This window comes from Macaca fascicularis, chromosome 16 (assembly GCF_037993035.2).
Source record: "Macaca fascicularis isolate 582-1 chromosome 16, T2T-MFA8v1.1".
NCBI lineage: Eukaryota > Metazoa > Chordata > Mammalia > Primates > Cercopithecidae > Macaca > Macaca fascicularis.
The window spans coordinates 67,392,698-67,409,197 of NC_088390.1; the positions used below are offsets into that span (position 1 = coordinate 67,392,698).

At 54.1% G+C, this 16,500-nt stretch overlaps 1 protein-coding gene across 8 annotated transcripts in view; it reads left to right on the forward strand.

The window, feature by feature from the left end:
- CRHR1 (corticotropin releasing hormone receptor 1) overlaps window positions 1-16,500 on the forward strand; it is a 53,009-nt gene that overhangs the window by 21,934 nt on the left and 14,575 nt on the right. For 4 of the 8 annotated variants that reach the window (XM_045375889.2, XM_045375885.2, XM_045375886.2 and 1 more), the window contains exons 2-4: window positions 449-536; window positions 10,131-10,250; window positions 15,048-15,133. In XM_045375889.2, coding sequence (XP_045231824.2) covers window positions 449-536; window positions 10,131-10,250; window positions 15,048-15,133 — 294 coding nt within the window. Of the gene's footprint in view, window positions 1-448; window positions 537-10,130; window positions 10,251-15,047; window positions 15,134-16,500 lie in introns of those variants that run through there. The other 4 variants (XM_065531754.1, XM_045375887.2, XM_065531755.1 and 1 more) reach the window with 4 other exon arrangements.

The window sequence follows — 16,500 nt, forward strand, 5'->3', positions numbered from 1 at the left end:
GAAGGGGGTGCACGTATGGGGATCTGTGAAGCCGCGGTGGTCAGCGGGCCGGTGGGAGTGGCGGGTGGGTGTGTGTGTGCACGTGGTGGGACACCGCTGGACCATGCTTAGGATCCCATGGGGATGGAGGTGGCTTCCTCTGGTAGCACCCCAGCCCCTAGGGGTAAAATTCACGTCTTCCCTAGGAGCCTGGGCTCCTGCTCTTGTCAGCCTCCCTGCCAGGCCCCTCCATGAGCAGGGCAACTCCAGGCCCTCCAGGCAGAGAGGACCCAGAGGGAGGAGAAAGGAGACAGGGGGTGGGTGTCTGGGAAGCAACTTGATGTGTGACAGGGTGGGAGGGAAAGCAGGCAGGTGCAGTGTAACCCCTGCAGTTTTCCTGGGCAATGGAACGATAGGCTCATGGCTCATGGCACCTGCCTAATGTGTCCTTCGCCTCCTGTGCCTGCAGGCCCTTCTCCTTCTGGGGCTGAACCCCGTCTCCGCCTCCCTCCAGGACCAGCATTGCGAGAGCCTGTCCCTGGCCAGCAACATCTCAGGTGAGTTCCCTCAACCCCCTCCTGCAAGATTCCTGGTCACCACAATGCCCCCCATCCCAGGTCTGCCAGAGCCTGCACACAGAACCATGCCCTAAGGCAGGATTCGCAGAGTCATTTCCTCTCCAGGGCTGCAAGCAATTCTTCTCGTCTCCACGGAGTGCCGTGTTGTGAAGGATCCTGAAGTTGGGTGTAAGGTTGGTAGGGAAGAGCTGCAGTTGGTTGGTGGCACCTGGAGTTTGCAGCAAGGATTCTGAGTAGTTATCTTCCCTGCTTTAGGGTGGGCACAGGGGAGGTCATCCCAGCCCTTGCTGCTGAGTTGTGACTCGGGGAGGCTTTAAGGGAGGAAGAAAGGCTGCCACAGTCTGCAGCTAAAAATGCCCAGAGTGTAATACTCCATAGTGCTAACACGTGCTAGGCACTGATCGAGGACTGGAGCTGTACTAACCCAATTTGCTCAGCGTCCCTCTGAGGTAGGTGCTGTTGTCCCCATTTTACACATAAGAAAACTGAGGTACAGAGAACTAGTGAGCGCCAGAGCCCTGAGTGGAGCACGGGCAGCCCAACTTCTTGTTGTGGTCTCCAGCGCCGTGCTCTGTACCTCTCCAACAGAAAAGACAGCATGGCTGCAAATATTAATACCTGCATCACTTTACCATTTACAGAGTGCTTTTGCATAATCACCTTATTTTATCCTCACAAGAGTTTAAAGCCCAACATTTGTACAGTTGAGGAAACGGAGGCACAGAAGAGTTACATAACCCCCATGGCACAGCGTGGTCAGTACATGGCAGTGACTGGGATCCAAATCTAGGTCTTTGGGCTGTCAAGGGCATGTTTTAAAACTCTGGGTGTGGTCCTGGCCATGGCTGCTGCTGGGGCAAAAATGGAGAGGGTTCCCTGCCCCTGAGTGTCTTTGGGAGGCTTGTGGACCTTCTGTTTAAGTCTTCAAGCCTCTCCTTGATTCACACCAACTCTTTCATGAAGCACCTACTACACAGCAGGCCCCACGCAGGGCACTGGGGAAACAAGAGGGGCTCACAGTCTAGTCTGGGAGTCGAATCCACAAATGCATGTGCAATGAGGCAGAGTGCAAGACGCATGCTAGTGAAAGTCGAATCCACAAATGCATGTGCAAGGAGGCAGAGTGCAAGACGCATGCTAGTGAAAGTCGAATCCACAAATGCATGTGCAAGGAGGCAGAGTGCAAGATGCATGCTAGTGAAGAAACAGACGCAAGTGTCTGCAGGCAGGCAGGAGGCCTTCATTTCTGAAGCTGGCTCTGTGGGGACAGGAGGCCTCCATAACTCAGGGCATCTGCTTCCTGGCTAGCTGTTCCTTCACTAGGGAGAGCCTGGGGGCAGAGGAACAAGACCTGGACTTGGAGAAGGCACACTGGGTTCCTGTGCTGGCTCCCAGAAGGTGCCAGGTCATGTCCTGGCTAGGGGTGGGTACTGGTAGCCACAGGGATGACCTTACCCTCAACCCCCTTGAACCTCACCTTGTCTAAGCGTAGAGGGATAGGGGGGCTGTTACCTGCCCCAAGGATCTCTTATGAGATTCAGTGTGCTAAGTTTTATGGCAATATTTCACAAACTGTAAACTGTAGAGTGTCATGCCAGTATTAGGTTTGGTTTGGTTTGATTTTAGAGATGGGCTCTCACTCTATCACCTAGGCTGAAGTGCAGTGTCACAATCATAGCTTAGTGCAACCTCGATCTTCTGGGCTCAAGGAATCCTCCTATCTCAGCCTCCTAAGAAGCTAGGACTATGTGCACACCACCACACCTGGCCTAATTTTTTTTAAATTGTTTTGTAGAGACAGGATCTCTGTTTCCCAGGCTGGAGTGCAGTGGCACAATCATAGCTCACTGCAGGCCAGATCTGGGCTCAGGTGATCCTCCTGTCTCAGCCTCAGCAGGCTTTTAAAGGGCTTACTGTATAGCTGGAATGAAGGGAAGGTACTTGCCAGTAATTGCTCATAATAAGGGAAGGAGCAGGGAGGCTAGGCAGTGGTGGTGCAAATCCAGGGAGGCTTCCTGAAGGAGGAAGTTTCAAGGTGAATATTAAGAGACACTGTCAGTGTGAACTGGCAGAAAAGAGCCAGTGCTGTGAGCTACAGCAGGAGGTGAGCAAGGACCAGTAGGTGAGTTTGGCGGAAGGACCGGGGAGAAGTGAGGAGAGAGGAGTGGGAAACTGGGAAGGTACTGGGAGCCCAGAGCATCTGGCTGCAAAGTTGGTTACGCTGTGCTTGGGGAATGGGGAAGTAAGTTCTTGAGCGTGAGTCTGGAGTTCTAGGAAAGAGAGATGGGGAGGGAGGAGAGCTGCTCAGAGGCTAGGCCTGAGAGGAAAGGCCCTATCCCCAGCCCCCCATGCTCTGGGGTCAGGTCAGGCTCTATCAACTTGTTCGTTATGCTCAGGAGGACAGACATCCCTGAGCCCACGAAGGTGTCACCTGTCCTTGGAACCAGCAGGCCATGATGAATAGCGTTCATTCCCTGGCGATTTGTACTCCGTGCCGGTGCCCCCAGCCCAGCCCAGCCTGCCTGGCTGCATGGCACGCGATCCATCACCCTCCACAATGGCCTCTGATAATGGGCCATTTGTCTTCTGACTCGGAGACCTACCCAGACTGACGGGCACTGGTAGAGACAGATGGTGAGGGTGGGGCAGAGGGGCCGAGACAGATGGATGGGTGTCTGGCTGGGGCAGCTGGCACTGAGCCAGGGCCTTTGGGGGGGCCTTTCACATGCCTCATGCCAGGAACCGGGAGAGAGTGGGTCCCCAGAGCTGAGGCCTATCATGTGGCAGACCACAGACTTGGCGACTCATAAAATCATGGCATGAGTATGACAATGCCAGGAAGTAATAGAATTATTTACTAATGACATCACAGACAAATAGAATCTGAGTTGACAATTACCTGGGGTCATCAGTTATCATCTCTGGTCTTAAGGTAGTGAATGATAATTAATAATAGCTAGGCCAGGCATGGTGGCTCACGCCTGTAATCCCAGCACTTTGGGAGGCTGAGGCCGGAGTATCACTTGAGGTCAGGTGTTCGAGACCAGCCTGGCCAACATGGTGAAACCCCGTCTCTACTAAAAATAGAAATAAAAAATTAGCCAGGCGTGGTGGTGGGCGCCTATAATCCCAGCTACTCAGGAGGCTGAGGCATGAGAATCGCTTGAGCCTGAGAGGCCAGGGTTGCAGTGAGCCGAGATCACGCCACTGCACTCCAATCTGGGCAACAGAGCGAGACTCTGTCTCAAATAAGAATAACAATAATAATAGCTAATATTTATTTAGTGGCCACTATGTGTTGGAAACCATTCCAAGTGCTTTAATCTCATTCAATCATTATAATACTGTAGTCAGGAAATATTTTTATCCACATTTTACAGTAGAGGAACCTAAGGTTCAGATAAGTTAAACAAGTTGCCCAAACACACTAAGCTTCTACTAAGCAGTGGCTGCAGGATATAAACCATGTGGGTCTGATTTCAGATTTTGCCACCAGCACCGCGTTATGTGGCCACTCAGAGCTAGAGTGCCCAGGGCCCGGTATAGTCAGCCATCTAGGGGTGCAGTGCCACCCCTGCAGTGCCACCCACACCCACACTAGGTGTGCACATGGCCCCATATTCTCCTCCATGCCTCCTGTATGCCTGGCATTGTACTAGCTGCTGGGAAGGCAAAAGTGAAGAGCCCACAAACCCGCAGGACAGGAGGGCCATCCTCTTGTCCTGATGGATCACACACCCTACACAGGCATCTTTCTTCTCTGCCCAGCCAAAGAGAAGGCAGCTCAGCCATGAGATGGCTGAGCAAAGACAAGGTTTCTGCCACCCTCTCCATGCCAGGGGACCCAGGCAGAGGCCCTGCCCATTCATCCCATAGCACATTCCTCTAACTGGGCAAGAATGTGTGTTTCACAGGCTGCCCTTGGGCCACCTGGCTGCTCCCCCTCTGGACAGCCTGGGCTGAGTCCCCCTCCTGATTTTAAGCCAAATAGGGGGAAGGGCTTCCCAGCCACAGGGCTGCTGCCAAGTGCCCACATCCAGAAGCCGCTGATGGGAGACCCGACATAACTGAGACAGAGCCAGGTTCCAGCTTCCTCTGAAGTTATCCACCATGGGTGGATCTGCCAAGCACATGTGGACCCTGAGCCTGATGGGAAGCAAACTGTGTAACCTACTTGGGGGAAGAAGCCAGTGCCCGATTGTGCACAGCATTAAATAGGCCACCTTCAAAGGATTCTTACCTGTTCATTAAAGCAGCCCTCCCAGGACCCTGACCTGGCAGGGTTTCTTCCCTGGCAGGTGGAGCCCTCCACACTGACTCCTCTCCTCTGCTCTCGCTTTGCAAGGATTTGAGGCAGTCTGAGCAGAATGCGGTTCCCATGCATTTGTTCTGTGCATGTGTGGGGAAGGAGAAAGATATAGAACCGGTTTTTGCATTACTTTAGCCCACTTGACTCCCCCCAGCTCACCCCCAACCTGAAGGCCTGTGGTGACCAGGGCTGGTGAGTGGGTTAGTTCTACTCCCACATCCCCAGCCAGGAAAGACCCTGAATGCATCTACCTGCCCTGTAAATGAGGGAGTGAGCCACAGAGCAAGAGGGACATTGACACCTCAGACACACCAAGCTCACACCTCTTCCAGGGCCCTCCTACTCGCAGTTGCCTCTGCCGAGAACACTTTCCCCCCAGGTTTTCTCCCTCACTTCCTTTAGTTATCTGCTTAATTGTAGTAATTTAGAAGACACCACACTAAAAGAGCACCTTTGTCAGCCTTTATCTCTTTGCACTGCTTAGTTTTTCTCCATAGTATTTCTCATTGGTTAACAGAAATGTGTGTGTGACTGTGTGTGTGTGTGTGTGTGTGTTTGCTGCCTCCCCACTAGAATGTAAGCACCATGAGGACAGGGCATTTATTTTATTCATTATTATATCCCAAGCCCCTTGAACATTTCTTAGGTAGTCAGTAAATAACAGCTGTTTCTTGGTATCCATGGGAGACTGGTTCCAGAACTCCCCATGGATATCAAAATGCAGGGATGTCCCAGTCACTGATATAAAATGGAGTAGTATTTGCATGTAACCTATGCACATCCTCCTGTATACTTCAGATCATCTCTAGATTATTTCTAATACCTAATGCAATATAAACGTTATATAAATATAAACAGTTATTATACTGTACTGTTTAGGGAATAATGACAAGAAAAAATGTCTGTACATGTTCAGTACTTTTCCCCAAAACCTATGGATATGGAGAAACAACTGTATTTGTTAAATAAAGAGCAAAGCCACTATTCCTTAATTGACCAGGAGAGGCACTGCAGGACAGGGAGCTGTCAGGGGGCATTGGCATCTAACAGCACCTCAGCTTTGTGCAGCTGGCTGGTAAACTGGCTTGGCTATTTGCAAGGTTGGATTACTGTGGTCCAAATTCCTCCTCATCCCAGGACTATGACAGCTGAGTGGGAAAATACCTCCACCTGCCAGGAGAGCAGAAGAGGTCAGGCTTTTGTGGCACTGGGACTGGAGGGAGGGGACATTGGCCCAAGAATCAGAAGGTCCTTGAGGTCCTTATAGCCATCAAGCTGAGTGACCTAGAAACTGACTTCTTGCCTTCTCCCCTTCCCATCTAGGGGATGGACACCCTCTCTGTCCCCAGCACCTGTGAAATGATCTTTCTCTGTGCCTCCTTCTCCTGACTTTCCGCCTGCCTCTCCCTATTTCTTCCTTAGTGTCTTCTCCCTCGTCTTTCCTCTCTCTCTCCACCTCTCTCCTGGCCCACTTGGCCTCCCACCTCCCTCCCTCTCTGTCTGTTTTCTCTTCCTCGGTGTAGTCAGGTGGCTTAAATGAGTGACATGAATTGCGTCATGCAAAGCACCCTTCACAGTGCCTGGTATATATTATAGCAGTGTCCAAATAATGTTCTCCCTCAAGTCCTATACACCATTTCCCTTCTGAGGCCTTGTCCTTACCGGATCCCAGGGACCACCCCCCACCACTCTCCTCCCCGGACCCGGTGTCCGCAGGACAGCGATCTGAAATCCCTTGTGGGGATTTCAGACACAGAGACACTAAGGCCCAGAGAGGGCAGGACCCCGAGGCATTGTGGGAAGGCACCGAGCCCACAAGGCCGTCCCAGGCCGGGAAGTCCAGTGGATAGTGCCAACTGGCCAGGAGCGTGGCGCCTGAAGCCCTGTCCTGCTGCCTGCTCCCTGCCCTTGATGTCTAGGTCCCCTCCTCTCTAACTCCACTCTGCGGCTGAGGCCCTTTCCTGCTGCCTGCTCCCTGCCCTTGACCTCTAGGTCCCCTCCCCTCTAACTCCACTCGCAGCTGAGGCCCTCTCGCCTCTGGCCACGCCCCCTCCCCGACCCCGACCCCCAGCACCTGACCCCCGTGGGAGCGCTGACCTTTCACTGGGGAAGGGGGAACTCTGTCTCCTCGTCCCTTTTCATTTGACTTCTCCTCCCCGTTCTTGCAGCCTCTCTCTCCCTTTCTTGCCGTCTCACACAGACTTTCAATTCCTTCCAGGATTTTTTGGGCTCTTAATGTAAAGATCGCGACCGATGCTGTGTCCCGGGCGCCCTCTCTACGCATCCTTCTGAGCTGCGGGGGTCAGGAGGGAGGGGGAGGCGCGGCGCTGCTGGGGAACTGGAGTGGCCGAGACCGGGGTGCAGCTCTACACTCGAGGGGCAGCTGCCCAGATCAGGGTCAGCTGTGCAGCTGTGGGCAGCACCCTGAGCTGGCATCAAAAGATGAGCATTGAAAATCCACTCCTGTCTCAGTATCTTTGCTTACTGATTGTCCTGGAATAAGCCATTTGACCACCGTGGCCTCAGTTTTCTTATCTGTAAAACAAGAGAGAATTAGCACCCACGGTGGCATAGTAGGTGGCTGGGAACCGTACCACAGAGGAGGGGCAAATGGCTTCTGACCTGACTGCCCCCTGAAGGTCTGCACGTCCCTGGCCAGCTGTGGACGGGGTCAGGCCTTTGGTTAGAGCCCTTAGAGCTCCCAGCAGTGGCCGGTGCGGGTTCTCTAGGCCAGAAGGCCCATCCTGAGTGGCTGGCTTCTGCCTCGGCTCTGGCCTGGTCCTGGTTGTGGCGGGTGCCCAGTCCTTTCCTGCCCTTCGTGCCTTGTGAAAGCAAGTTGCGAGAAGACTGGCCGTGGAAGGGAAGAAGGGAGGGCAGGTGCCACACTGACAGAGAGGGTGTGTTCCGTGTGTTCATTCCAGACGCTGCCACATGGAACATTACATTTAAGCCTAGCTCACTAGGTAGTGTGTATGAATGAGTGAGGAGGGAATGAGCAAGCTACGGAGGAAGGTACAATGGTGCCATTAAATGAGATGGCATATGTCATGCAGCTGACATGTGCCTGGCACACAGTCAGCCCTCGACAAACGCTGCTGCCTTCCTGCTGCCCCCTTAACTGTCCATCACCTCCGTGACTGACTCACAATGTGGCATAATGGAAAGAGCACTAGATTTAGAGTCCAGAATACCTGCCTATGAGACTTGGTTCTTTCACCCATTGACCCATGACCTTGGAAAAGTCACCTAACTTCCCTGGGCCTCAATTTGTTCCTCTGTGAAAAGGAAATAATGACATTGCTGAATGTATGAAGATCAAACGAAATAGATGAAGAAGAGCTTTGAAACAGCAGGGCGTGGCCCCTATACAATCCTCCCCTCCCCACGACCACATGCTCCCAGCTCTCTACCCAAGTCCCTGTCCCCGGGCTCAACACTGTCAGCAGGATCTAGGACAGGTTAAAATCCCAGCCTGGCACGCCCTTGCCTCGGATGGCCCTGCTTCATCACTCCCCTGTTTCCACCGCCACTCCGTGATGACATTCACAGAGACTCCGCTGTGGCACAGCACCTGGGCTTGGCCCACTCCAGCCGCCTGGCCCGCAGTCACCTCGTGTCCATTAAGCCCCAATCCAGATTTCTTTCTCTTTCAATTAAGCCACTTGGCCTGAAGACCTCTGCCCCTTGAGTCCTGATTTGCACAAATGCCCTATGAATAGCTTTGATTAGAAAGAAAAACCAGCATTTGGTACAAGTGCTGCTCGGCACTGCCCTGAGTCCAACAGGGAAAGGAAGCCAATTTAACCCAGCGCTGTTTCCTGAGAGATTGGGGACAAGCTAATTTGGGGAGGAGATGGCAGGCGGGCCCCAGCCAGGGCTTGGCAGCTGCTAGGGCCTCGGCCCAAGCCCGAAGAGGCTGCCCCCACCCGCACTGGTTCATGGTTCCTGGCCCTCCCTGGCTTGTCCGTCCACGCTTGTGCCAATTCTAGGTTATTAACCTGGAGACACTAGGGCTGAAGAGGACTGCTGTGCCAGCCTCACTCAGAGGGAGGCATTAAAAGGCAGAGAAAGAAGGGGCAGCCTCAAGGGGGTGCCAGGACTGTGCCAGCCCCCACCCTTTGGAGGCCATACCCGCCCTCCCCTCCTGAAGTGTCACTGGGGCCTCAACTCTGCCCCAACATCCTCTCTCTCTCTCTCTCTCTCTCTCTCTGTCTCTCCCCTCCAAAAAGCAAACATTTGGAAGGGGCCTTTGACATCCTCTTTCTAGTTCGGGTGTTTATCTCTCTTTGAGTCACAGACCCCTTTGAGAATCTAATGAAAGCCATGGGCTGCTTTCGCCATTAAAATGCATGTATACACCAATATTTTCATTACATTCAGGGTCTCTGCGAACTGTTGAAGTTTCCAGTGGGCTGAGATTAAGAATTTCTGATCTGGTTCAACCACTTTATTTTATTATAGATGAAGACAAGACACTAGGACCCAGAGAGGGCAAGTGACTTGCCTATGGTCACACAGCAAATTAGTGGCACAGCCCATTCTGAAGCCGTGGGCCCAGACTCCCAGTTCAGTGCCCTTTCCACTCCCCCAGATGGTGTCTCCCTCCCTTTCCTCTCCATAGCTCACTTCTCCGTCAGTCCTGTCCTAGGGCTCTGCACAGAACAAAGTACACACAATGTATGGTCAGTAAGTGTGGTGAACAGGCCAGCCGGAAGAAGGAACAGGCCAGCTGGAAGGAGAAACAGGCCAGCCGGAAGAAGGGCCAACTTTATTCAGCTGGTTCTTCCCTGCAGGGCCAGGGTAGATGTGGTTTGATTGCAAAGACACGTGAGGGGCTTGATCAGTGGTTGGATGGGTCTGTTCCAGGGTGTTCCTGTGATATCTCAGAGCTCCAGGCTATCACCATGTGAGGGGCCAAGGAAGTGTCCTCAGGCTACAGAGCAGGGGGCCAGAAGCATGCCCAAGCTTCTTCTAAATGCCAGGACCTTAGCTTTTAACACCACCTCCAGCCATTTCTGTTCCTCCTCTGCTCTGGAACCCATGCTGGCTCCCTAGTACCATAGCATCAGATTCAGATTTCTTCCCCTTGTGTCTTCTTTGCATAGGATGAGCTCATTTCTGCACTGGTCATTGTTGTCATCCTGTCCCTAGTTGGTGTGAGTGGGAACCAGTGGGGAGGTGGGCAGAACTCTGGAATGTCCTCTGCCTGCTTGGGGCCTTGGCCGGATATCTTGCTGTGCCTTACCAGTCATCTCTGCCCCCAGGACTGCAGTGCAACGCATCCGTGGACCTCATTGGCACCTGCTGGCCCCGCAGCCCTGCGGGGCAGCTAGTTGTTCGGCCCTGCCCTGCCTTTTTCTATGGTGTCCGCTACAACACCACAAGTAAGGAAGAAGTGGAGGGTGGACCATCTGCTGGGAGGTGGGACAGGATGGGGAGAGCTTGGAGGTGGGGGAAGTAAGAATGGTGATGCCAATAACAGTAATACCTCTTGTGGGGATCGCCCCTGTTTTCCAAAGGTCAGCGCTGTATTCTCCCAAGTGTCCTGTGCTCATTACTGGTGATTCTCACAATACCCTTGCAAGACACTATCACGCCTCCTATAACTAAGGCCCCTGAGGCTCAGGGAGGTTAGGGAACTTGCCCCATTGGCAGCTGGTAAGGGGTGAAGCTGGAATTTGCATCCACATCTGCCTAGCACTTCCTTCTGCCATTAAACTTCAGGTTAGTCTGTTTGAGCCTGCTGTAACACCGTGAAGCAGGGCAGGAATCGTCCGAGCCCCAGCTGTGTGGATAAGAACCCTGAGTCGAGAGGTTCTGAGGCCTACCCCGGCCCTCCAGCCAGGAAGCGGGGGACCCAGAGTTTTAGATGCACAGGCAGGGGCTCAACTTGCATCCTGGATTCATAGGTGGAGTGGGGACAGGACGGGATTGACCCAGGCTCCATCGGATACTTGATCCTCATGTAAACACCTGGCTCCCCGGAGGCCCAGAACCCCCATGGCTGGGCTTTGCAGCTCCCTGCTATTCCGCCTGCCACTCTCAGAATTAATTTGCTCTCTCCTGTCAATGACCCAGGTCCCTGCTTATCAAGAGAGCAACAGCTGTGGGCCAGGGGCCCTAACCTACCTGAGGGGAGGCTGGGGGCCTGATCCCTGCAACTGGGGCCTCCTGTGTGTACCCTTGGGTCCTGGTGGTCTTGAACTCAGAGCCCCAAGAGGGCACAGGGGTGAGCCCAGACACCATGTAGTTTACTCCAAGACTCACTGTGTGACCTCGCAGCACATTGTTGCCCCTCGTCTGGCCCTCGGCCCCTCACCTGAGGATGGAGAGGGCCAGAGGGCTTGGCTTCTAAGATGTTTCCCAGCTCAAAAACTCCAGAATTCCTTCTTCTGCCCCTCTTTCCTCTACCAGATGGATTTGGGGGTTTAGAGTTAGGGGCTACAGGAGAGGAGTGGGAAGACCCAGCCAGAGAGTGGCTCCCCAGGGAATGACCTGGGAGGCCAGGGCTGGGCAGGAGGCTGGGGCAGCCAGATCCAGCAGCCTCGTGTGTCTGTACCATGTCCTGGCCGTGGGAGGGACCTGGGAGAGGGAGAAGACACACTGGGAGGGGCTTGGGGACCAAGGGGAGGAAGTGCAAAAAGGAAGAAGGGCCTCTTGGCCAGGTCAGTCCAAGGGGTGCACAGTTGGCCAGCCCCCAGTATAGTCAGGCCCATCTTATAATAAGGAAATTGAGGCAGAGAGGCTAATAATCTGTCAGAGGTCTCAGAGCCTGGAGGCAGGGTCACAGCCCAGGGACAAGAACTCTTATGATGCTGGGGGCTGAGTCCTTCTGGAGCCCCTAGGAAGGAGGCAGCATCTACACATCAGAGGGGCTTCCGGGAGGAGGCACCAGATCCTGTCATGTCCACTTCCAGAGTGATTCTCGTGTCTGGCCCTACCTGCCCCCACTCCCCAGCGCCACTGCCCAGCCTCAGGTTTCAGATCTGCGTCTGTCACTCCTTCACTTGGAATCCACTCTCCTGTGGTCTCCGCGGTCAGGCCCGTGCTCCTGGGTGGGACCTGCCCGGCTTTCTGTAGTCATGGCCCTGTCGCCTTTTGCAGCCAGCCCTGACCACCCGCCATGAGTTCCCTCTACTCCCGTTGCAAAGGGTTATTTGACATGCTCCAAATAAACATTTCCAGCCCTCAGTGCCTGGGCACACGCTTCACTTGCTGGCCCTGCCTGAAGTGGCAGCCAGGAGTCCTAGGTTCTCATTCCAGCTGCATGTGAAGCTGGTTAAGGAGCCCTTGGCACAGACCTTCTCTGGGCCTCAGTTTCTCCACCTGCAGAATGGGTAGGAGGATTGGGTGTGGTGCTCTCTAGGCTCCCATGCGCTTCCCTCTGTGATCCCAGGAAAGGAGCTGGGGTGATGGCCCCTCGACATGGGGTCAATCTGTCAGGGCAGGGCTGGAAGACCCCTTTCCAGGTGCCTCCAGCGCCAGATGAGGTGGAGCACGCCCATGCAATCAGTCGCAAGTGGGTACCCAGAGCTGCACCTCATCATTAAGCACTAATTAATCCATTTACTGATGAGTTGCTGCCAGGACGTCTAGGCCTTCTCCCTAATGCCCTCCCTCCTGCTGCATCCGATCTTCAAAGGGATGGGAAGCATTTCCAAAAATATCCATTTTCCCATGATTCTTTGGGAGGACTGCTCAGCTCAGCAATTAAAGACAAGGAGGTCGCATCCTCCCTGGCAGCGGCTCCCTGCTTGTTGGGCCTGCTTTCTTTCGGATCACCTCCTTTCTCCCATCAAAGCCTGCTTTCTCTGGGTGACGCAGCCTCTGGCGGGACTCCTGGCTCTCCCTCACATGCCGAAGGGGGCAAGGGTGTTGAGCAAAGGGGGTTTCTCCCACAATATCCACCAGTACCCTTTGATGGGGACAAGTGACACGCTCTGAGTCTCGTGTAAGGTTATATAAATATAGCTCCAAGACAATAAAAATAAAAATAACAGCCAACATCACATGCCAGGTACAGTTCCAAGCACCTTGTGCATGTTAACTAAAAATACTCAATTCTTGAAGTAGGAGCCGCTGTTCAGAGGCTCTAACTTACAGAGGAGGAAACTGACAAGTTGCGGGATTTGCCCAAGGTCACACAGCTAGTGGAAGGTAGTGCCAGGATTTGACGCTAGACTGTCTGGGTCCAGGGGCCACACTCTTAGCACTACTCCATGCTGCCTCTTAACTCAAGAACCACCCCCACCCTATCCCACCACCCCCGGGCCCCTGCCAACCAGATCTCTGTCCCCAAGCCCCTTTCCTTGGAGGTATTTCAGAGCAGTCTGTGGTCCCGGGACTTCCCAGCCATGGCAGAGACACTGGGTTGCCGTGGTTCCTCGCCTCCCCCTCCCCTCAGACCTCCCTGAAAACCTGCTGGGTGAGCCTCAGCCCTCCGGTAACTCATCCCTCATTTAGCAATTAGGAGAGAATCAGCAGCCTCTTCACCAACTCTGCCCAAGGGCCTGAGGCTCTCCGAGACTGCAGTCCACTGACATGGAAGAGCCTTAAAAATCCATTTAGCCAGATCTCCCACTGGCCAGCTGTAGCTGAGCAGCTCCTCAGCAGAGGGACCTAGGAGGGGAATGGACGGGAGGAGAGCGAGAGAGAAGAGGCCACGGCTACCTTTCAGCCCTGGAGGCCAGGACAGGCTCCCTATCATCACCCTCTTGTCCTGATGCTGCCAGCAGAGGCAGCTCCCAGGCTGGATGGTCCCTTGGGGATCAGCTGGTCCAGCCCCTCCTTTTATAAATGAGAAAGGGTCCCCAGAGGTCACTCACGCAGCACAGCAGCAGCTGGGCTGGCCCCAGGGCCCCAGCCTCCAGACCCTCACAGGGTTCTACCCCATGGGGCTCCAGACTCAAGGACTGGGACTCCAGCAGCTTTCCCAGCCCTGTTCCAGCCCCAAGGGCCAGTGGGAGCCACAGGAAGGCCTACAGTGAGGGAGACTCCAGGGGAGATGCTCAGGGCTTCATTTCTCTGCCAGGCAGTTCTGCCTGGAGTCAGAGCCAGAATTAACTCAAGGAAGCATGTTTAGAGCTACTGAGGCCAGAGCCGGGTACGGGGTGGGGTGGGGCGACTTCTGCCAGCAGAGAAGATGAGATGGAATTTAGAACTCGTGCTGTCCCTTCCCAGCTGGGTTTCAGGACTCTGGAGCTCGAGCCTGGTAGGCAGAAAGGAGGGCGAGGGGAACGCGTTGGGCAGCTCTGCCCATCCCAGGGCCCTAAAGTCAGACATCGATTCGACTCACAGGGCCCCTCCCCATCTCCTTAGAAGGTGACAGGTTCTGGGCCACAATCCAGGCCGGTGACTGCATGAACCTCCATATGTCCCTGGACCACTCTGCTGCCTTCTTCCTTGAGTGACATGGGCCAGTCTAGGAGCAGCTGTGGCAGACCTGAGTGATGACATCTCTCCACACATGCCTGTCACCTGTCATTTTCTGTCCAAGAGACCTCCATCATGGATATTCCCCCCACCCACCCACCACAACCTTCCAACACAGGACTGCTATGGAGAAGTGCCCCCCTGGGGACCTTCCCCAAGATCTGCCCCGTGAACTCTAAGCCCCATGTGCAGCACGGCCAGGGAGGACCTCCCACGGCAGCCTCTGTGAGATGGCTCTACCACAAGAAGCCCTGTCATGCCACCTGCCACGTGAGCTGTCACCGCATACCCTTCCACCGTGTCATGCCCAGCCTCGTGAAAATTGACTCATGAGGTCTCCCCATTTTTTGCTGTCTTACAAGACCCCTGAACAGGAGATTTCTCAGAAGAGCACCTTCCCGTCATCTGCCACCACATAAGGACTTGAAAGGAAACAGCCCAGGGAGCTGGCCAAGCCTGTCCACGGGCCAGTCCTGTGGGCATGATTGTGCCAGCTTGAGTGGGCAGAGCCAGGTCCACAGGTGGGCATCGGGAGAGCCACCAACCCCTGCTGGAGGCCAGTGGGCAGAAAGAGGCAGGAAGATGGGGGTGGTAAGGAAGCCCTTCTCCCCAGCTTCACTCCACAGCCCCCAGCCAGCAGGTGCCTGTGCTGGCCATCTACAGATCCATCGATGCATCCATCTGGGCCAGGATGGCCAGAGAGGGGCCCGGGCTGCCCTGCCATCACTGCCTCTCTCTTCCTTTTCCAGACAATGGCTACCGGGAGTGCCTGGCCAATGGCAGCTGGGCCGCCCGCGTGAATTACTCCGAGTGCCAGGAGATCCTCAATGAGGAGGTGAGGCTGAGCCGAATGAGGCTGCCCATGTGAAGGGGGGTCCAGGGTCCCCAGCAGAGTTTTGTGCCTGCTTCTTGGAGTCAGGGAGCCAGAGGCTAATGTCAAGGTCCTGTCCTAGCGAAGCTGACTGGGGAGCTGGAGCTGTTGACTTGGAAATGGCCCATGAGCAGGCACCCTCGAGGGCGGGCTGGACCAATGGGGCACTGGGCAAGCTCTGATGGTGATGAGACGGGTCCTTGTTCCTTCCTTCCTTCCCCCTGTGCTCATCGGGCAGCCGCTTGCACTGGGCATGGGACTGTCCTGGAGGTGCAAAGGGAGACCAGACTCGGTCACAGGAGTCCCACCCTTTTCCACCACACACGCCTGACAGATACATCCAGTTCCAGCCACGGGGCTGTATGGGAACCAGGGATGGGGTGGAGGTAGCAGTGCAGTTTGAAAAAGCCCTTGGAAAGCCTTTTAAAATGTTAAATGTTTCTGAGCAGATGTTGCTTACACAGAACTCAGACGGTACAAATGGGAATACAATGTCCCCTCCCACCCCATCCCTGGCCACTGGATTCCCTCCCAGAGGCAACCATTTTGCCAATTTCATAAGTGTCCTTCCAGAGACATTCTCTGCATACATGAGTAATTATATATACGTATTCTTTTTTGTTTTTACCTGAATGTTGCATATTACGCACACTGTCTACACCTTGCTTTTTTCATATAATCATCTATCTTAGAGATGGTTCCATATCAGTACATAAAGAGCATCTTCATTCTCTTTGCATTTGCATAATATCACAAAATGAACCATAATTTATTTAAACCAGTCTTTATTCTCAGTCCTCAGTTATTACAAATGGTGCTGCAATGAATAATCTTTGAAGGGTGATTTTTGGCAGAGGCACAAATATATCTATCCTGGAACTGCTGTTGCCCTCGGTCTCCTTTGCCACCGACGCTGTCTCCCTCAGTGCTGAGGAGGGCGGGGGTCAAAGAGCAGAAGGGGGGACACTCCAGGCTGTCTGAGGGCCAGGGCTTCTGATTGTGGAAGAGAGGGACTGACCTAGGCAGTCCCAAGAATCCCATCGCCTGAAGATCAGAGCTGGAAGAGACCTTGGAGACTCTCCCTCCCATCTTGAGGTTCCCAGACCCGCCTGGTTATAAGAATCGTCCAGAGGCAGATCACCTGGGGTCAGGAGTTTGAGACCAGCCTGTCCGACATAGTGAAACCCCATCTCTACTAAAAATACAAAATTAGCCGGGTGTGGTGGTGCACACCTGTAATCCCAGGTACTAAGGAGGCTGAGGCAGGAGAATTGCTTGAACCCAGGAGGCAGAGGTTGCAGTGAGCCGAGATCATGCCATTGCACTCCAGC